The 22,962-nt window shown below is 40.2% G+C and overlaps 1 protein-coding gene across 1 annotated transcript; it reads right to left on the bottom strand.

Moving 5' to 3' along the window:
• Positions 1-19,924: 19,924 nt before the first annotated feature.
• LOC118013770 (olfactory receptor 10R2) lies at positions 19,925-20,866 on the bottom strand. Its single transcript, XM_035009577.1, has one exon. The coding sequence runs from the start codon at positions 20,864-20,866 to the stop codon at positions 19,925-19,927; it is 942 nt and encodes a 313-aa protein (XP_034865468.1).
• Between the last annotated feature and the right edge of the window lie 2,096 nt (positions 20,867-22,962).

Below are 22,962 nucleotides of genomic sequence, written 5' to 3'. Positions count from 1 at the left end.
TGGGTGGGAGGGAGTTGGTGTGTCCTCCCCCAGCAGCTTGGAGGCAGGCAGAGCACAAACAGCTCTTTCTATGCCTTCTTCAAGCGAGCAGAGACACAACCGGGCTCGCCCAGTGCCTCTTGAGCTTGGGGATATTGAATTCTTCCTCCTGGTCTACATGATCTCTCCTCTTTTCTCAATTCAAGGGGGTCATTCCTGACAAGGCTGGGAGAAGAGTCCTAAGTTACGTGACTGGGAAAATGGTGGGTTGAAAAAAGACTCTCAGGTATTTCCGGGGGATGATGGAAAATCATTTTTAGTTCAATCACTGATTCTTAGGAGCTTTCATTGCATTGATATTTAAAAATAGTTGTCTTTTTTGAGCTTATTGTGGAAAGTACACAATATAGTTGGGGAGTGAACTTAGTCCATATATAGATTCATGTAGCTTCAACAATATTTCTCTATCACCTTGTATATTAAGCCATATGAAGAAGTATTGTGTAATATAGGTCGTCATATCATTTTAAAACTCTACTGTAATTACCCACTCTAGATAAAAGAGGCCTGAGTCTCTACAACTGCCCAGTGATCTGTGCTCCTGAAGATACCTCAGTTTAATGCATCAGCCCACCTGTATGCCTCGCAAAGTGCAGAGTCCAGGCATGCTCTGACCTAGGAAACAGACTCAGAGAAAGTGGCAGAGAAAATAGAATGACTGTATGAGAGAACACAAATGGGTATGTGGGCGGGGGGAGGGAGGGGGGAACACGGGCGTGTGAGTATGTGTGTGTGTTCCTCCGTTAAACGAGGGCAGGGGCTGGCAAAGCTGTTGGTGGTTGTAGTTTTGACGACTTCTAACTCCGTAGAAGATTTCACTTCTCTTCGTGCATAGTACCATAACAGGAAGGTGGTAAGATCATCCCTGGGTCAGCGGGGCGCCCTGATGTTTGTCCTGGCTAGCTCCTGATTGTGAGGCTCACGTGAAGCAACGTGCCTTCAGATGTTGTGAAGTGATACGCAGATGCGAGGCATCGTCTGCCCCAGAGTCAGCAGGTCCTGCTCAGGGATCCGCTCGCTGCCGAACTGGTGCTGGAGAAAGGCTGTCGCTCTCTGGGCCTTGCCCTCTTCCTCCTCTGTCTGCCAGAAGGACTTGACAAATGACCTTGGAAGCCACCAATGGGACTAAGACACCTAGTCCTGGAGATCTGAGACCTAGACTCCTTCCTACATTTACATTGCATGGGACTATTGGCAAAGCATACTCTCTCTCTCTCTCTCTCTCTCTATACATATATATGTGTGTGTGTGTGTTATATACATGGAGAGTTTCAAGGCTCAAATGTGATCATACTGTACTTTCAATTCTTTTCCTCTTTCATTTGACTTTATTTGACTTTTCCTCTTTTATTGGACTATTGGAAGACAAAGCTAATCGCATGCTTAAATGATAAACCTGCTCAGTCAGATGTTTTTGGTATAATTCTGTATACTTCCTTCTCTTCCCTTTATTTTTTCCTATCCTCATCTTGTTGTGCTCATTTCCCCAGCAATACTGCCTCTGAGTCTTACATTCCTGTGGGAAGTACAGGAAAGAATGCACAACTCCTGTGAGAACATCCCCCACTGCATGTGCGAAGTCTTAGTCTTAAATTCCACGGGCTGCCTTCATTTCCAGCTTCAGGACTGAGGCATCGCCTCTGAGAATGACATGCCTGTTGCTAAAGTCCTGACAAGACATTGCATTGTCCCATTTCCTGGGGGGCCCTGGGAAGGGTTCCAGGAAGAAAGGACTTCTGGGTATAACGCCCTCCCTACCCTTTTGCCAGGACAGAGGTGTGCTGAGGAAAAGCCTGGCTGGAAGGTGGGCCTAAGCTGTTCATTAACAGGTTTCAGGCTGGTTGGACCTTCAGACTCAGAGAAGAGTAGAAAGCAGCTGAGGGAGCTCGGGGTCCACAAACCTTGCCTTGTTTGTAAGCTCCACCATCCCCACACTGCCTCATAATCCTAGGCCACGGCAAGCAGGGGCTGTTTTGTGCTGTGAGTGCATGTGTGTGTGTGTGTGTGTGTGTGAATTAAAGGCTGAGTGCCAACAGAAAACAAACTTGTTTGTTGAATTTGCACTATTAGACATTTTTTTTTGTTTATCTGTGTCTGTTTTCCTCTCTAACATGGTCACTAAGAGGTGGTTCTTCTATCTTTCTTTAGGGTCCTACAGCGAGGTCTGAGTAGCAAGAGGGAAGTGGATGGGGTGGGCAGCCATTTTCCAGGTCAGGAAGAACAGACAGCCTTCCCCGGCTGTTCCTCACATGTCCTGCACACAAGCAGAGTTGTTGAGAAGTAGAGAACAAGAGAGACCGGCTCTGGAGAAGCACGGGAGGGAGGAATCAGCTGCAGGACCCAGAGAAAGTCTGGGAGGTGGGAGGTTTGAGGTTCAGATTCGGAGTGATCTCCTGCCTGGATGGAGACTGCACCCTGGGGGGGATACAGGAGGCTCACTGATGGCAGAAGGCATCGGGGTTCTCCATTTTTCCTGATACTATTTTCAAGTGACTTGTGTGTCCTTTAATCTAATACCCCCAGAAAGGTCCCACAGTCTCCTCCTTTCTCATTAAAAATGGCTGTGGTTTCCACCATGTAGATCTGTGTTGATTTTTTGGCAGGGTGATGGGAGAATTAGCAGTGCATCCTGGAAAGGTCACAGCAAATGTCCATAGGAATTTAATTAAAATCCTAAAGCTCATTAGATGTTTACAGATGTGATGAAATTATATTATATCCACCTTGAAAATAAAAGAACTAGTATTCTGAATATGAAGTCCCGTGCTCACTTAGCTGGAGTGAGACAAAAGTGGGATTTGATTTACTTTTTCCAAACTCCTAATTGAGTACTCCTTACAATGGATTGGATGAAAGAAAACATTGCCTTTTAAGTTATCTATTTGATTCTATTCTCCAAGAAGCTGGTGAATATATATATCAAATTTGCTATTAACCCTGTGTTTTTGCTCCAGTATTGTTTCATTTAAGCTTTACAACTTTGTTAAATAAGAAACAAAACAAAACAGGAGAAATCTTTCCTTACAGGTAAGTGGGGCCGTAAGACTTCTCCAGAGTCATACAAATTATGTCACTCGAGTCTCTTGCCTCCTTTCCATATGCAGTAGATTGGATTTCTTGCTTACGGTGAAGGGGTGGTATGAAGGCCATCCCCTTATGCCCAACAGAGATATATTAGAGAGGCATAGAAATAACTGGGAATCAGAAGTTTCCAACTTCACTTCATTCATGACTGGCACTTGTCTATCATTGGACCCAAACACTATCTTTACTTAATTTCCCACATAAAATAACCCAACAGGGGCTATTTCCCTTCGTACCCTTAGCACACGGCTATTAGAATTCAGCAACACCCAGAGATCTTCTAATCAAATGAGACTAAAACATTAATGTTACTACAAACATTTCTGTTCTGAAATGACTTTATTCTATTCCTTTCTATGACTGACATTTCAATGCCCAAAATTGTGTATTCCTACCCCCTCTGCTGAGAATTCTGAGAAGTATCCCCTAAAGCATCACTGAAAAACTTTTCTTTGGTCTCTTGTTAGCTGTGGTGCCAACATGCTGGTTTATACTTACACTTCCCAAAACTCCAGGGAGCCATTGTTACAATATTATTTTTGGCACAGTTCCAATCCTTTCAATGAGGAGAGAGGATGCAGGAAACACCACCTCAAATCTCACAGGTCAAATTGGATAGAAAGGGAAGAGGAAAAAAAAAACAAAAACAAAACTGGCATTGGCAATTAGTCCCAGGTTGCCTGGTAGCTCATTAGGAGCAGATTAAGAAAAGGGGCATGAATGTCAGAACCCATCCTGCAGGAGGCGACACAGGGCCATCTCTTCCGAGGTCTTTCATATGAGGAAGAAGCCTTTTCTTTCCTTGGGCTTCCTCAGGACAAATCAAGTCTCATTCTATCATTGCAAAAGAAGAAACAAAGTTCCCCCTGTTAGTCTAGGTTCTTCTGAACCCCATAAATTTTGCACTGAGGAGAGGGCGTGGGAGCATAATGTGAGGGAGGGGGGAAAGTGTGATGTCTTATGAGACCTGGAAGAACAGCAGCGAAGAGCAGATTTGAAGACTGAAGGGAAGGGTAGAGTGTTTGCATGCAGGTCACAGACCTGACTCTCTGCTTTTCCTTAGCTTCCTAGAGATGACAAGGTCTCCAATCAGTGTCTGGCCCAGGAGTAGGGCTTAGGACTAAAACCGGTGGGTAGCACCCTCCAGGGCTTGGCGAGTCCCCCAGTGATCCTCATTCATCCCTGCAATTCTCTGAGGGCCTGACCCAAGACAGACAAGAATGGCTGTGGCACTGGGGAAAAACCGATGAAGTGCCCACTCTGCATTTGTGTGCTACTGATCCCCTATGCTGCATTGGAAAGGAGGGTAAAAGTCACACTCTTCTACTGCTGGACTCAGGCAACGCAATTTCTAGAACTTCCCCGGAAATTGTTATGCTTCCTCTTTGGTGAGATAATATAAAATTCCACCCTCTGTACCTTCCCTCATGAGTCATGAGTGACTCACACGAGGATGTGAGAGGGGAGTGAAGGCACCTGGCAGCAAGGTCCGCCCCCACGGCCCTGTCTGCTACAGGCCCTGGAGTGGCTCCAGGCAGACATGTTCTTATTGGCAATCCCTGGCAGCTGCCTGCAGAGCAGCAGAAACTCCCAAATGAGCTCATCCTGACTCAGAGTCTTTTTCTTTGCAGTTATATCCCTTTCGGAGGCTACCAGCAGAGATCTGACAACAGCTGCTTCTAGCAATTGTCAAATGTGCACGTGAGTCCTTCCAAAAAGCCGCTGGATCCCGGGGTTTCTGCGACATCTGGTCTGCTCAGTGCATCTTCCTGAGTAAGCATTTCCGCCCAGGGCGCTGACCTGCCCTCAGCCTTGTTGCTGCCCAGCACCTGTTCAAAAACCCCTAAGGTTTCCAAGTAGAAAGAAATCTGAAAAATACTGCAGTTAGTCACATTTCTAGAATCATATTTTGACACGGTTATGGATCTAGGACCTGCCTCTTATTTCCTTCTCAGTCATGAGAGGATACTTTCTAGGAAGTTATAAATAACCATTCTTTTTTTAGTAGAGTTTAAACTCAGGTTTCCAGTAAACTTAGACGAAACATAATTCCATCTCAAGTATTTCAATATAGTCCATGCGTGCAAGCAAAGAAATAGCCCTGGACATGCTTTAATCCCACATTCAGAGAAAAGTATGTAAGCTAAACTCAAATTCAGACACTTTGTCTTGAGTAAAGTTTTGTTTGTAAATACTATGTGTCATCCCCAAAGCAGCAGGTCCACACAGCTGTAAGGGTGGCTTTCTTGCCCAGTAGACATTATAATTAGGCACCACTCCCAAGTATGAACAATGTGAACATATGAAGCACAGGTTCTAGTTATATTTTCCAGCAACTGCTATAGGAAACTAATGCTACTTTCTATATTTACATTTTCTAGGATTCTGTAAGATGAGAGCTCTCCTGAATCTTCGTTTCCATTGCTCCTCTCTCTGCCCCAGAGAGTGAGGAAGAGAAGAAAAAATAAACAATATTGCATGATATTAAAGTAAAAATATATATATTAGGTGAAGAAAAATAAGGTAGTATATATCAAAGGTACAATTTAAAATATTTTTTAAAATGAATCCCTGAGAAGAAAAATGAAAACAAAAATTTCTAATACATAAAATATAAACAGTTTTGAGCTGAAAAAGAAATTTCTGTATTTGATATAATGAAAGTGGCTGTTAGAAGATACTTAAACTTAAAACTACTATTTAACATAAAAACTAACAAGATATGATGGTTAATTTTTTTTTTCATATAAACTTGACTGGGCCATGTAATGCCCAGGTATTTGGTTGTACATTGTTCTGGGTGTGTCTGTGAGGGTTTTCTGGATGAGCTTAATATTTGAATTAATAGACTGAGAAAAGCAGATTGCATTCCCCTATGTGAGTGGGCCTCATCCAATCGGATGAAGATCTGAATAGAACAAAAAGGCAGAGTAGGACAGGTTTCTCTCTCTCAGCCTGTCTTGGAGCTAGGACGTTTGTCTTCTCCTGCCCTAGCATCTGCACATGGACTGGAACTTACACACTGGCTCTTCTGGTTCTCAGGTGTTCAGTCTTGTACTGGGGTTAGACCACTGGTTCTCCTGGATTTCCAGTCTGCCAGCTGAAGATGTTGGGGCTTGTTAGCCTCCATGCTTGCTTGAGCCAAATCCTTATAATCATCTATCTGTCTATCATCTATCTATCTGTCTATCATGTATCTCTCTACCTGATGCATCTGTATGATCTACCTATATAAGATATATAGATATTCTACTGGTTAAAATTACATTATCAAAAGATGACTGTGTTATGTTAGCACCTTTGGTTTTCAAGTGAAAGAAATACAGTGCAATTTAGCATAAGAAAAGGGACTCGGTTAGCTTAAACAACTGGGAAATTCAGGACAAATCTAATCAGATATGGCTCAATTCAGGAGTCTTGAATCACAGGTCAATCTCTGAGAAGCGTCCTCATCCATAATTTACTTCTCTTTAATATGTGTCACAACTTTATGTGCAGTTATGATTATTTCTTCCTCTACATGTCTGTTTTCTACTCCATGGGGATCTTTCTCCCTATTTTGCTAAATGTATAACCCCATCTCTAGGATATTGCCTGATACATAATAGACATTCAATAACTATTTGTTGAGTGAATGAAGGTTTATTGAATAAGTATTTTCCTCTTTCTCTCTTTAATTTGACCTAGCTTCACTCTTTGTGTTAGATTTCTTTCTCCACCATCTGGCTTTATCCAAATAACAGGATAAAAATGGAGATGAGAGTCTAAACCTCCATTCTTAGTGATGCAATTCAAAAGGCTGAGAGAGTCAGTCTACACAGCTATATATGGAATTTAATCAAGATTCCTCCTAGATAGTATAGAAGGTGGAGCACTATGTGGTTGACTTCACAGGCCTTTTCACCCAGCCCTATCCTGAAGGATGGAGGGGGTAGGGTTTGTATCCCAACTGAAACACTTGAAATGGTTCCTAGATAAATTATGTCTTATTGTACGGCAAAAAGTGAAAAAAAATCCAACTTACACTGGATTCAGTACATAAAACGGAAGATGAATCCATCAGCCTTTTATCTGAATATACATCAGCACATCAAGAGATTAGCTGCAGGGGCGCCTGGATGGCTCAGTCGTTAAACGTCTGCCTTCGGCTCAGGTCATGATCCCAGGGTCCTGGGATCGAGACCCACATCAGGCTCCCTGCTCCACAGGAGACCTGCTTCTCCCTCTTCCACTCCCCCTGCTTGTGTTCTTTCTCTCACTGTGTCTCTCTCTGCCAAAATAAATAAAATCTTAAAAAATAAAAAAAGAGAGATTAGCTGCAGGCAAACTGTGAGTCATAGACTGTGATGTCATCAGCCCATGAAGTCATCAGCCCATGATGTCATCAGACCCTGAAGTCATCAGACCATGATGTCATTGGACAATGATATCATCAGAGCTCAGTCTGTTTTCCTAGCTCTCCTCTCTTCTCTCCTTCAGTTTCACCCTCTACCTGTGGTTTTCTTCATGGTACTGAAAATGGGAAGCAAAACTGAGGTCATATTTTTAATATATTGCTTGTACAGAGAAACAAAATAGCAAGAATTTGAGTATAATGTAGGGATTAGACTCAGTTTCTGCTCCCAAGTGTTGTACTGAGAGAAAACAGTAAAACTGTGACAACAGTAACCTTTCCTTGGCTAGAGATTTCAGCTATTGTCCTGTGTTGAATCAATAATTCCAGTCACAGAATCTTGACCCTTTCAAACTTTCTAGTAATTTGTAGTTACTTGAATTAAATTTTCTTTGAAAAATACTTATATAATTTCCTGTTTCCTGCAATAATTTCCAACTGAATCAATGATTAAGTAGTTAATTAGGGAACTATTGAATAAAAGTATTCTATTTAAATCATGGGGTTAAAACTTTCATAAAAGTAAAAGGAAGTAGAAATTCTGCTTCTGGTCTCACTGAGTGTCTACTTAATCAACCGTCCTGAAGATAACTATTACAAAATCTGGAAAAAAAAAAACCCACAAAGGGCAACTACATGAAAGCACTAAAGATAGGATGACAGCAGGCAGATCTAGTGTGTAGTAAACACCTGGAAGAAGGTAAGTACACAGCATAAGCTTCTCTTTGATATAGCCGTCAGTTTTAATGAAGGCCAGAGTCAGCATTGTTTGTAAAAAGGTTAAAACCCAAAAAGGAAACCAATAGGTTTTCTGGCGCAAAGAACCAGGAGATAGAGTTTGGGGTAACCAGAATGCTGAGAGGTAAGGATAGAATCCTGGAAATGGGAGAGCCAGAGAGAGAGAGTCATTCTACATATATGTTCCGTCCAAATGTCTGCTGATCCCCAAAGCACATCTGTGTGGTCAAGACTCAAAGCAACCCAGAATATGAAAGACTTAAACCGATATTTGAACCACCACCCAAGGGAACAAATTTTCAGTTTTAGTCCAAACAAGTTACTTGCCTACTGAAACTAAAAACACCAACAATTGTTAAATTATTTTAACAGAGTCTCTACAACACAATATTTACCAAGTCACACTTTAAATCCAAAATTATTTTACATAAACAGAACCAGAAAAATATGGCCATTCTCAGGAAAGAAGGCAGTCAATAGAGATCTGATGAGATGTAATTTGATGTTGAAATTAGTAAGCCAAGATTTTAAAACAGCTATGGTAACTGTGTCCAATGATATAAAGTAAAATGTACTTATAATGGGTGAACATATAACAAGTCTCAGAGGAGAAATAGAAACTGCAGAAAAAGAACCAAAAAAAGAAAAGAAAAAAGAAAAAAATGATAGAACTGAAAATACATTATATGAAAACAAAAACAAAAACAAAACCACACAGAACTTCAATGGATGAGATTGGCATCAGAATGGAGGTAACAGAGGAAGGAAGCAGTGAATGTGAAGATAGAGCGATAGAAATGACTCAGTGTGAACAAGACAGGAAAATTATGAAAACAGATGAACAGAACCTCAAGCACATGAGGAACCACACTGATCAGTTTGACACATGTGTAATTGGAGCTCTATACAGGAATGAAATAGAGAATAAGGCAGAAAAATTATTTGAAAAAATAATGGCCAGAAATTTCACAAACGTTCTTCAAGACATGAATTTACAAATTCAAGAATCCCAACATTATCTCAAGCAGGATAAATAAGAAGAAATCCATACCTCAGCACATCAGAGTCAAACTGAAAAATAAAAAAAATAAAATAAAAAGAACAATTTGTGAGAAATGTTGATGGTATTTTGATAGGGATTACACTGAATGTGTAGATTGCTCTGGGTAGCATAGATATTTTAACAATATTTGTTCTTTCAATCCATGAACATGGAATGTTTTTCCATTTCTTTCTGTCTTCCTCAATTTCTTTATGAGTGTTCTTTACTTTTCAGAGTACAGATCCTTTACCTCTTTTGTTAGGTTTATTCTTAGGTATCTTATGGTTTTTGGTACAATTGTAAATGGGATTGATTCCTTAATTTCTCTTTCTTCTGTCACATTGTTAATGTACAGAAATGCAACTGATTTCTGGGCATTGATTTTATGTCTTGCCACACTGCTGAATTCCTGTATGAGATCTCGCAATTTTTGGGTAGAGTCTTTTGGGTTTTCCACATAAAGTATCATGTCATCTATGAAGAGTGAGAGTTTGACTTCTTTGTCTATTTGGATGCCTTTTATTTCTTTTTGTTGTCTATTGCTGGAACACTTACATTGTTGGTGGGAATGTAAGCTGGTGCAGCCACTCTGGAAAACAGTATGGAGGTTCCTCAAAAAGTTGAAAATAGAGCTATCGTATGATCCAGCAATTGCACTATTAGGTATTTACCCCAAGGATACAAATGTAGTGATCCAAAGGGGCACCTGCACCCCAATGTTTATAGCAGCAATGTCCACAATAGTCAAACTGTGGAGGGAGCCCAGATGTCCATTGACAGATAACTGGATAAAGAAGATGTGGTATATATATACAATGGAATATTATGCAGCCATCAAAAAAGGATGTAGATGGAACTGAAGGGTATTATGCTGAGCAAAATAAGTCAATCAGAGAAAGGCAATTATCATACGGTTTCACTCATATGTAGAATATAAGAAACAACACAGAGGATCATTGGGGAAGGGAGGGAAAAACTGAATGGGAAGAAATCAGAGAGGGAGATAAACCATGAGAGACTCTTAACCATAGGAAACAAACTGAGGGTTGCTGGAGAGGAGGGGGGTAAGGAGATGGGGTAACTGGGTGACCAGCTTTCAGGAGGGCACATGATGTGATGAGCACTGGGCGTTATATTCAACTGATGAATTACTGAACTCTACACCTGAAACTAATGATGTACTGTACATTGGCTGATTGAATTTAAAAAAAATCTTGAAAGCAGACCAAAAAAAAAAAAAAAAAAAAATTAGGACCAGAAAACAGTGGAACACAAACCTAAAAACGATAAAAGGAAATAAATTAATAAAACTACTAATTTGGAATTCTATTTCCACTGAAAATACTCTTTAGGATTGAAGGTAAAGTAAAGACATGTTTATCTAATAGGAAAATAAGAAAATGTGTCTCAATAGACTTGAACTACCTTAAATACTGGAGGGAGGTTTTCAAGCTAAAGAGAAATTATACCAGACAGAAAGTCAAGTAGTTGGGTGTCAGAAAGTATATATTTCCATTTTCCTTCCTAACTAGGGCTTTCCAAGTAAATAAACCTATAACCTAACTTGAAGGACAAGGCTTGAAACCTAAAATCTGCTAAATACTTAGTGGTAGATTGACCTTCTGAGAAGTATGTGTTCCCTCTCAAAGGGGAGGAAACCTAGAACCTTGGAACCAGGTGTTTATCTTCCAAAGAATTGCAAATAACAAGGGAGCACATGTCCCTCTCCCTCTCTCAGGAGGGGAAGGTAACTATTTCACTCCTAGATAAGCTCCCAGATGCTTAATTTCAGGGTTATTCATCTGCGGTACAGACCTCCATGTGTGTATGGTGACATCTGGCTCTCATCACACAACCCAGAAGGATTAGGTCAATAGGAACCTATTCAGTCATTGCTGTAAGTAACAATAATTTATCCATCCTCTGAAAACCTCATGTTTACTTCCAGGATAATATGAACAAATGGAGATATTTAAAAAGCTATCATCAAGAAGAACTGAGCATTAAAATTATAAATATTTGAGTAAACATAAAAAATATTTTTTCTTCTTAATTTCTTTAGAATATTTATGAATAAAGCAAAAAAATGCTACATTTTCCTATGGCTTTTTATTCCTTTTTTTTTTTTTTTGAGAATGAGAAAGTGGGGGGAGGGGCAGAGGGAGAGAATCTCAAGCAGATTCCATGCCCTGTGCAGAGCCTGACACAGCTCGATCTCATGGCCCTGAGATCATGACCTGAGCTGAAACCAAGAGATGGATGCTTAACTGACTGAGCCACCCAGGTGCCCCCTTTTTAATTCTTTTTTTTTTTGATGGGGGTGGGGCAGAGGGCCTATGGATTTTTAATGCAGAGAGATGTAATGTACTTCAGCATAAGGATAAGGTAGGATAAACCGATGTATGTAATTCCAAGGCTTCCACATTTCAAGTATAGTCACAACATTAACCCTGAGTAGATTGTAAAAACTATGGATGGAATTGTACTTCAGCTCTAAACCTTTCTGTAATTGCTCTCGTGATACTGGAACACTTCTCCCCTACCAGCTGACATGACAGTAAGCTTTGTCAATAGAAGATGCTGAGGGGACAGCAGAGCTAGAAGGGGACCCTGTTCCTGGGTCTCCTGTGCTCTCCTCCAGCTGGAGGCCATCAGTGCAAGGGACACCCAATGGCTGCACTGTTCCCACTGGCAATTCTCCCAGAAATTTCCATGTTGATACACTTCCCATGGATGCCTTCTTCAGTGCCTCAGAGGGTGACTCCCCAGCAAGTTCTGAGGTGTAGCTCCTCCCACAGATGGCTTCCCTGAGAAACCTAGAGGGAGGAATCCAGAGGGAATTGCACGGATTCCAAAGCTACCTCTAAAAAGACAGTTTGGAATTAGTATAAATGTGGACAAATAGATCCAAATAGGGTGTCCAGAAATTGATCCACATGTGTATAGGCAATTAATTTTCTACAAGGCTGCTGAGGAATTCAGTTCAATAATCTTTCCAGTAATGATGCATTTGGGTGGAAAAAAGAATCTTGCTGTTTTCTCTCACCATATAAAAATAAACTGGAAATGAATCATTACCTTGCCTGGAAGAGCTGGTATTATAAAACTTCTAAAAAATCACACTGGATGAAATCTTAGTGAGCTTGGGTTTTGCAAACATTTCTTAAATATGACTCAAAATGTATGAGCTATACAACTCAAAATCAATAAGTTGGACTTTATTGAAATGAAAGAAAACTCTGTTCTTCAAAGACACTGGTAGAAAATTAAAAGTAAATCACAACATGGTGGAAGTGTTTTGATAACAAAGATATGACCCAAAAAAGTACTTAGAAAATATAAAGAACTCCTACAATCCAATAAGAGGACAAACAATCAAATCCAAAAATCAGAAAGGCAGTTACATTCCAATTGGGAAATGAATAACAGGTGTTGGAAATACTCAACTAAAGAAAATACAGAAATGGCCGATGGACACACAAAACGATATTCAACATCTTTAGTCAGGAAGGACATTCCAGCTCAGCCACAGTCAGATCCCATTATGCATCTACGTGATGGATGAATTTAAGACTGATAGGTTGTGTTGAGGATGACAAGCAACTGGTAACTCTCACACATTGCTGTGGAGAGTGTCATATGGCAAACTGCTTTGCCTAACTGTCGGACAATCTCTTATAAAGTTAACATAGATTTACTACATGACTTCTCAATTCCACACCTAGATATTTGCTTAACAGAATGAAAAAACTCTATGCATTATGGAAATATGTGCACACAAATATTTGTACAGCTCTGTCCCTAAGAGCTGAAAACTGAGAAAGAACTATATGCCCATTATCGGGTGCCTGCATAGACACACTGCAGTGTTATTTATACAATGCAACAAAAAGAATGAACTCCAAAGTCACAGACGGCATGGATAAACTTCAGAAATATGCCTAACGGAAAAGGCCAAAAACCAAAAAAGTACATGCTATGTGATTCTATTCATATGAAATTCTAGTATTGTCAAATGCAGTGGTGATCTAGGGAACTGATTGGGAGGGGGCACGTGGGACAATTTCGGGGTGTTGGAAATGTTTTATATCAATTATGGTGGTAAGTACATGGGTATAAATATTTGTCAAAACACAGTAGACCATACACTAAAAGTGGGTGTCTTTTATTACATATAAGCTATGTCTCGATATCTTTCGTTAAGAGATGAAACATAAATGAACCCAACACCGCATATAAAAGCTAATGCTGGAAAGCAGCTAGAAGCAAATGTGAGAGGAGGTTTCCTTCAGCTTGATTTAGGAAAATATTTCTTAGACAAGACCCAAGAAGCATTAAACATAAAAGAATAAATTTATAAGTAAATTTAATCAAAATTAAAAAGCTCACTCTCATTAAAAACACTATTGAGAAAACAGAGATGCAAGCTACAGACGGGGAGAATATTCACAATACATGTATCTTACAAACAACTTTAATCCAGTGTTTATAAATAAGTCCTAAATTCAACAATTAAAAAAGCAGTCTTATTAAAATAGGTAGAAGACTAGAACAATTTGCTAAAAAGGCATATGACTAACAATAAAAAAATTTTTAAAAAAGCGTTCAACACAATTAGATATCAGGGTGATACAAAATAAAACTAAATGAGATGCTACTTACCCTACTAGAATGACTAATATATTTAGAAAAATGAAAACAAAAGCAAAACAAAACACCTGACCTTACCAAAAGTTGTAAAGAATATTAAGCAACTGGTGGGAGTTTCATGTGGCACACTTGCTTTAAAAAACAGTGGGCAACATCTTATAGAATTAAATATATATCTACCCAGACATAAGAGAGAGGAATAAAAGCAAATGTCCACAAAAGACCTTTGCAAAATATGTTCATGGCAGGTTTATTCATAATAGCCAATAAGAAGCAACAACCCAAATGTCTATAAACAGATAAATGGGTAAGTATATTTTTGCATATTTATACAAGAGAAGCCTACACAGCTATGAAAGAACAGAATGCCATGAGATTTTTTTTTTTTCAGCAACAAAAAAGAAGGAAATTCTGCCACATAGATGGAACGTGAGGACATTATGCTTAACAAAATAAGTCAGAGAAAGATAAATACTGTATGACCTCACTTATATGTGGAATCTCAGAAAGCTGAACTCATAGTCACAGAGAGTAGAATGGTAGTTGCCAGGGGAGGAGGATGAGGAGGATGGGAGATGTTGGTCAAAGGGCACACACTTGTAGTTATAAGATGAGTAAGTGCTGGGGTCTAAGGTACAGCATGATGACCTTAGTTAACAACACCATTGTGTTATATACTTGAAAGTGGCTGAGGGAGTAGATCTTAGATGTTCTCACCACACACACAGAAAAGGTAACTTGTGAGGAGATGGAGGTGTGAGCTGACCTGACTTCGGTGATCACTTCACAATATACACGTGTATCATGGTTACGTTACACACTGTTATCTTACACAATGTTATATGCCAGTATATCTCAATAAAGCCAGAGAAAAGAGAAATCAGTAGTGTGTTGTCTCAAGGCAGGAAGCCAGCTGGAAAGTGGCATGGAATAATATTTAGGGTGATAGAACTGTTTTATTTCGTGATTGCTGTGGTGGTTAAGTAGGTGAATGTATTTGCAAAAACTCATAAATAACTTACACTTGAAATACTTGAATTTTATTTATGTAAATTGTTTCTCAATTTAAAAATAAGGGAAAAGTGAATGCAAAAGGGAAGTTAAAGTCCCCATGGCCACATTTTTAAGAATCAAATCAACAAAATATACTCAAGAAACTCAAAATATGGTATTAAAAATTGTGAAAGAGAAAGCAGAGGAAAAGACTGATTTTTTTCCTGATAATCCTAGTTTCATGAGAACAAGAAGAAAAAACAACTGTCAGTGGCAAGAACCTAAAAATCAGTTGGCCGACTTGAGAACATCATCCCAAACAGGGAAAGCTTGCGGTGTGAAGGTGGTCCAGGCTCCCCTCTGGGAGTGCAGGAAAACCAGTCTCACACAGATGAACTCAGACAAAGATCACAGTCAGATCGCCCACAAAGTTATTCCAAGGGACCATCCAGTGGAACAACACCCCCGTTGGAATTAGCCGTGTACCTGTACAGTGACAATCCAGATGCAGACCCTCCTCCACATAAAGGCCTCCTGCCCCGGTGGGGGCCTTGCTTGGTGGGGAGGCTTCAGCTGTCCACCTCTCCAGGCGTTTCATTAGCAACACAGACAGCTCGTCCTATGTAACGGTCTCTCCCACAGCGACCCACACCCAAACATTGACTGATGTGGGTTCCTAGAGTTCTGGCCATCTTGGCCCAACACAAGGTCCCTCTGAACAGTCATTGTTCTACAGAACTCACCCCCAGGGGGGCTGACGCTGCCTCCGAGATGGGAGTCCCTTCAGCAGGACCATCTTTTCTGCCCAGGATGGCCATCCCACAGGGGTGAATCCCATGCATTTACTAATAAACATCCTACATGCCACGCCCTCTCAGAGTGGGCTTCCTGGAGAGCTCACCTTGAAAGAGCCTGGAAGAGTCATCCATGAAACAGATGGAAACCCCTACCCAATATTTCAGAATAAGCTGAAAGGAATTAAAGAAATAATAGAATAATAATAGAAATAATAGAATGTGCAAAACACTAGCAAAGATCAGAATATGCCCGTATAAACATAATGGCTAAGGCCATCAACAGGAAAAGCAGATATGAAAGAGGGAGAACTAGAGAAAGGCTGAAAGTGATTCTGGAGAATGCATCCTCTAGATTTCTAACCTTACAAAGTCTGAAGCCAGCCAAGCACAAGACATGACATGAGAAGCCTCCAGAGCTGTTTCTGTTGTAGAAAGCAGAGAGAGTAATGAGCTGTTAGTGATATTCCAGGTTTTGAGCTATTTAGGTTCTCTCTGTGAAAGTTCTTTGCTGCGCCATTCATGTTTGTATGCTTTCCTGTTGCTGTTTTGCTTCCTTAAAGTGAACATGATAGACGGTTCTTTCATGAATGCAATATGTTTTATATGAAGGAATTAACGATAATATTTTCTGTTCTCTGCATTTTTATATTTCCTCTGAAAATATTTTGCTCTTATGTCTTGACCTCCATGTTCTTCTTCAGATGTCTAGCAAGCCTTGGATGCTCAAATATTTTGCAGACTGTGGCACTGGAAAACTTGCTAGAAGCTGTGTGTGGGTGTACCTAAGACTGGTGGGCTCCCTGTAGGAGGAGAGCCAGGCAGAGCAAAGTCACTCATTTTGTTGAGGTTACTCTGGCAGAAAGAGATCATCCTCTTTCCCAAGGGACTTGTTTAAGCGGGGCTGTCACCTTCTGGGAGCCGAGGTGGGGAGAAGCTGGCGACAGGCACGCTCACGCTCACACTCACCCCTGCTTCAAGCACAGCTCCTGCTGTGCCACCTGCTCTGGAAAAGAAACCCCCAGGCTCATCCTGGCACGGAAGAAATAGAAAGCAACCCTATCAGACGAGAGTCTGTGGTCTGGTCTCTGAGCTCTTTGTTATCAAGTTGTGATGAGATGGGTATGAAATGCAATGCAGTGAGCAACGGTTGCAGAATGTGACATTACTGAGACATCCCATCGGTGCACACACACCTTTTGTACTGGACCTCTCTCAGATGTTCTTTTCCTTTCATTTCTCTAATACTTTATTTATTTATTTTTTTAATTTAAATTTTAGGTGGTGCAATATGGGTTTCTGGAGTAGAACCCAGTGATTCGTCACTTACATACAACACCCAGTGCTCGTCACAACAAGTGCCCTCCTTCATGCCCATCACCCATCTAGCCCATCCCCCACCCCCCTCCCCTCCATCAACCCTCAGTTTGTTCCCTGTCGTCAGGAGTCTCTTATGGCTTGTTACCCTCTCTCCTTTTTCTCTTTACCCCCTTCCCACATGTTCATCTGTTTTCTTTCTTAAATTCCACATATGAGTGAGATCATATGGTATTTGTCTTTCTCTGACCGACTTACTTCACTTAGCATTTTTATTGTGTTTTACCAAAGTATTGTGATGAAACGGGCAAAGAAAAGAAATCTGTCCTTCTGCAGGTGATCTGAGCAGCACCGAGCGAGAAGCTGTCCTCCTTCCTGAGACATTAACCAATCTTGCTCTTTTCCACAGTACTGGGGAGGTTTGAGAGTGAGGAGGATGTCCAGATGCAGTTCTGTGCTGGGACCCAGTTTCCTTTTGGTGGGTTTCCCACCTCGTGCAGGTTTCCTACCTTTCAGCTTTGTCCCTTCTGCTTAGAATCATTTTTTTTTTTTGCCTCTATACCTTTTTTTTAATCCTTCCTGTGTATTATCCTCTCCTGTTTGCTTCTTGATGAGTGCTTTTGTGTTTATTACTTTAGTGGGTTTTGGAATAAAATATATGTATGAAATCCCAAAAAGCTTATTTAGCATTTAAAAAATAGATTTCAGGGGCGCCTGGGTGGCTCAGTCGTTAAGCGTCTGCCTTCGGCTCGGGTCATGATCCCAGGGTCCTGGGATCGAGTCCCACATCGGGCTCCCTCCTCTGGGGGAAGCCCGCTTCTCCCTCTTCCACTCCTGCTGCTTGTGTTCCCACTCTCGCTATCTCTGTCTCTGTCAAATAAATAAATAAAATCTTTTAAAATAAATAAATAAATAAATAAAAAATAGATTTCATAACAAAATTCATAAGTCAGTATTGCTAGAAATATAATTGTGAAGTATTTGAAATGAGCACAATGAAACCATGACAAAACATGTGCACACAAAACAAATCATAATCTCTCATACTAAAATGACTTAATTAAAAAATTAAGATGATATCCATAATATGATACTATTTTAATCTAAATAAAATATTTCAAAGAGAAAAATTTGGAAAAAACTTAAAATGCAATAAATTCTAAAAATAGGACTTGTACCAGTCACATTTTGTCACTAACACACACACACAAAATATAAGTAAATAATAGAAATTATTTAAATATTAGCAAGGAAATATCCATTATAAATAAACAAATACTTGTTCCTAAAAAATATTTGGGCAATAAATGACAATTGCAAACATGTTAGGAAGGAAATAAAAAAGAACAGAAGGAATTAATGGAAATAGCCCATGCCATGCTTATAGAGATATGTAGTGCTCTAAATGTCTTAATTATTTAACGACTAAGAATGAAAATAATATAAAAAGACTTAATCCAAAACCTAAAAAATGGGAAACAAAAATAGAAATAGAGGTAATAATTTTTAAATATAAGAGCATTATTGACGATTATACTACTTTAATTTGAAAATCTAAATAAACTTAACAAGAGAGAATACAGTTACATTTCACCTGGAAATGGAGTCATATGTGAAATATGAACTTCACTTTCATTCATTATGCTTCAAAGAAAATATTGATATGCTCCAGCATGTCCAGAGGGCCGTACACAAGAAGACAGAGTGTCTGAAATTCAGGTCATATAGGTAATAGGAAAAGTCCCAATTGTCATAACCACCTCAAACATCTGTGAGCCAAGATTGGAGTCAGTGTATGATATGAGAGACAGAGAGTGTGAAAATCATAGAAAGGTGAGTATCTGCTACAACAAAGGGAAAGCAACAGGCCAGCGAAGGATGGGTTCCCTGGGAGGTACTAAGGAAGGACCTTCTGGACAGGGGACATGTGGGACAAGAGGGCCACCAGAGTCCTTCTCTCTCAAAGTACAGAGTCTGATGACAACTTTGAAACTGGGTAGCTCCCTCTCCTTACTGGATTCAGTGTGGAATGCCATGGAGACCTCTCCTCCAGCCTTCTTCCGGGGACTGGATGGTGGATTATTTTTTCCACTCATTTATGTAGCATATCTTCTACGTTATGTAACAAGCAGTTCAAAGGGGTAGTCAGAAAAGGCACCCAGAAATGTCATTTTCAGAGAATTGGAAGAAATAAAAGGTCCTTGCAAAGATGCTCAAAGCCTTAATTAATATGAGCTTCCACTCTGTGCAGTTGTACATTTTACATGTGCTTTCTTTCATCTGATCCATTAGATACAAACAAAAACCCTGTGAATTAGAAAAGAAAAATTATACTATCTTTATTTTCCGTATTTTAAAATTCAGATTCAGAGAACAATTGTGACTTTCTTAAAGTCATGACTTAACCAGTGTCGGGTTGAAACCTTCTAATTTCTAGTGCAGTAAATGATTTCCCCATCATGTCACGCCCTCACATCTAAGCCACCTTCAGACTCGAGCACCTCCTTTTAAGCTGGACGTAACCTTAAACAAAGAGTACCATCAGGGCTTTGGGGCAAACAAGCCAGAGATAGAGCAAGAGATAAAGGTTTTTAAGAGCCTTTTGAGAACTATAAATCATAAGGAGATAAGGAGGAGGAGGAGAGCAAACCTTTGTGACAGACACTGAGCTATCTCCTTTAATCTTTACAACAGCCTTGAGAGGAACATATGATCATGCCTGCTTTACTAAGAGAATATTTAGACCCTGCAACATCAAACAACTTGTCTAAGGCCACACATTTATACAGACAGATATTACCAGAAACTGTTATGAGTTGAACACGTAGGGACACATTTGGCCCAAATATGTGTGTACTGTTAAAAATGTTTTAACTATAAAGTCTTAAGAGAAACCCCAGTCTTCCCAATCATTTTCCGAATGGCCAGCTGTACATCTTTGTTCCTAAGGCTGTATACCATTGGGTTCAACAGGGGGGTGATGATAGTGTAGGTCACTGTCACCAGCCTGTCTTTTCCTGATGAGTATTTGGCTGAGGGCCGAAGGTAGACAGAGGAAGCACAGCCATAGTGGACAATGACCACAATAAGATGGGAGGCACAAGTGGAGAAGGCTTTTCGCTTGCCCTCAGCAGACGGGATCTTCAGGATGGTATGGACAATGAAGCCATATGAGATACAGATGAATATCAAGGGCACAACAAGCACCAGGACGCCACAGATGAAGATGACCAGCTCATTGACGTAGGTTTCAGCACAGGCAAGTCGGATAACTGGTGAGATGTCACAAAAGTAGTGGTTGACCTTGTTGGAGCCACAGAAAGGGAGGCTGAAGACCAAAGTTGTTCCCACCAGAGATATTAGGAAGCCACTAACAATGCAACTTGCTGCCAGCCGTCCACACACCCTCCAGTTCATGAGAACAGGGTAGCGCAAGGGCTGGCAGATGGCAGTGTAGCGGTCGTAACCCATAACTCCCAGAAGCAGGCAATTGGTGACAGCAAAGCCGAGGAAGAAGAACATCTGGGTGGCACAGCCCGTGAAGGAGAGTGTCCTGAGGACAGAGAGCAGGTTGATAAGCATCTTGGGCAGGATAACAATTGTGTAGAAGACTTCAGAGGTTGAAAGGACGCAAAGAAAGAAGTACATGGGTGTGTGGAGGCTGCGGTCCAGGTGGATGACGGAGATGATGGTGAAGTTTCCACTCAGGATGATCAAATAGAGGCAGAGAAAGAACACAAAGAGGACAGGCTGCAATTCACCGAAGCTGGAGAAACCCAGAAGGAGGAACTCAGTGACCTGGGAAGAATTGGCCATGGAGAGTGGATGCCACAGAACAAAGCCAGTGGGATCAGGTCCAGAGACCTCTGGGACGGAGGAATAGAGAGACTTACCCTTCATAACGTAGACAGCACCAGTCTGGTGTGAATGAGAAACAACTGGAAAGAAAGAGAAAAAAAGGATTATAAATTAACCAAAAATTATCCTAAATTAATATGTATCCACAGTGCTGTTTCTCTGCCAATGATTTTAGCAGTGAATCTGGGGTAAGTGTTCACACGAAGGCATAATATTTGCTCAAATAAAGCCTATCCTTTCACCCCCCACTCCACTCTTGCAGACTTATGTACTCTCCACTTAATTATTTGATGATCTAATATTCAAAAGAAACTTTATGTTAATTATGATTTTCCGTGGTCTTAGCTTTATCCACATTGCTAATATGTATATTCCATAAGCAATAGCACCAATGTCTGAGGATCCACCTCTCACCTGCTTTTAATACATTCATCATCTAGGGAAACACCCTTGATCTGTCTTTGTGTTGCTGACCTCTGAAGAATAAAGCTCCTTTTCATTATTAACCATTTACCCCATTTCCATGCAGTCATTCATTAAAGGTTAATTTGGTTTAGACCTACTGCTTCTGTCTTAGAACTAGTTTTATGATTCCTCTCCACACCCTTGAAGGACAGTAAGCCTGATTTCCCTTGCAGAAAAACCATGGCTGGAAGAATTTAGTTTGATTCAGCGTTTGCTGGTTGCCCATTGAGTTGCATGGCTTATCCCTGATATACCTGACCTGGAGACTCGTTAGACCATCTTTCCCAGGATCTGTCTGTGAATTCCTGGGTAAGGAGGCTCAGATACCTTCCCTAATGCTTCTGATAAGTTATTGTTCCTAGTGCTAGATTATATATATTTTAAATCAAAACATTCTTGTCCTTTCCCCCCTCTTGCCCAGATCTGTTTCTTCGCAAGGATTCTGTGTCTCAGTAAAACGGTTCAAAATCCTCCTCATCGTGTAAGCTGTGAATTTCTGAGACATATTTAGATACATGATTTTTCTCATCCTCCAAATGCAATCTATTTTTGTTCTGCAATACTTCTAGGATCATTTCTTCTTTTCTGTAAGAAATTAGCTCTTGTCTGGACTACTCCAAGAGCATGATAGACAGACCCCCTGGTTTATATCTCATTCCACTCTAAACCATCTTCCACTGTGACCTCAGAGTTGTCTTCTGACAAGACAAATCCTAATCCTATTAACAGAACTAAATAACACTTAATTGTCTACAAAGCTAAGGCAATCATTCTGTGTCTCATATTTTTCCCCAATATAACTTTCCACGCATAACTGCCACTGTATATTCCTTCACATATGCTTTAGTGTTGAAAAACTTTGAACAACCATGTCATTTTTTATCCTACCTTCTAAATCTGGAAATCATCCATACTTTATGTTTGTGGTTGTTGTTGTTTTTTCTTCTTTTAATGTGACTTCTTTAAATTCTCAGTTAAAGTAACATTGACACATTGACTCCTCCCTACAACTTCCGAATTGGGCTTTATTGTCACTTTCTCTTGGTTTTGTTGGCAATTGTTGGAATCTCAGTTGTCACTAGTATTATGTGATGTCTTTGACTTCACAACGTGTCAATTACCAGATTTACAGTAGTGTCTAGTATGCACCAGGTGCTTGAAGGCTTGCTGAAGAAAAAATAGATGACCCATATCCCAGGGCTTCTTCTAAATTATTTCAGAATACCCAAGAGGTATGATTCCAGGGGTTTTCCAAACTTGTTCCCTTAATATTCATTTGACATATTAACCTTCTGCTTTAACATTTTGGGATAAAAAAAAAAATCTCTCCAGTGTCATTCTCTAAATGCAGACAAAAGAATCATTAAAAATTGCTGCTTTTCCAATTATCATGTGGTTTCCTCCATTATCTCAACTAGCTAAACTTTTAAATTTTAATTTAAATAGCACTTTGTTAGTATTATTTTTTTTTAAGATTTTATTTATTTATTTGACAGAGAGAGACACAGTGAGAGAGGGAACACAAGCAGGGGGAATGAGAGAGGGAGAAGCAGGCTTCCCGCAGAGGAGGGAGCCGATGCAGGGCTCAA

The sequence above is a fragment of the Mirounga leonina genome, unplaced genomic scaffold, assembly GCF_011800145.1.
Source record: "Mirounga leonina isolate KUSES-001 unplaced genomic scaffold, KU_Mleo_1.0 Mir_154, whole genome shotgun sequence".
Lineage (NCBI taxonomy): Eukaryota > Metazoa > Chordata > Mammalia > Carnivora > Phocidae > Mirounga > Mirounga leonina.
This window is presented reverse-complemented; position numbering and strand designations above follow the sequence as displayed.

Coding starts and splice junctions, on each gene's coding strand:
- LOC118013770 (XM_035009577.1), bottom strand. CDS start 20,866: ATGGCCAATTCTTCCCAGGTCACTGAGTTCCTCCTTCTGGGTTTCTCC.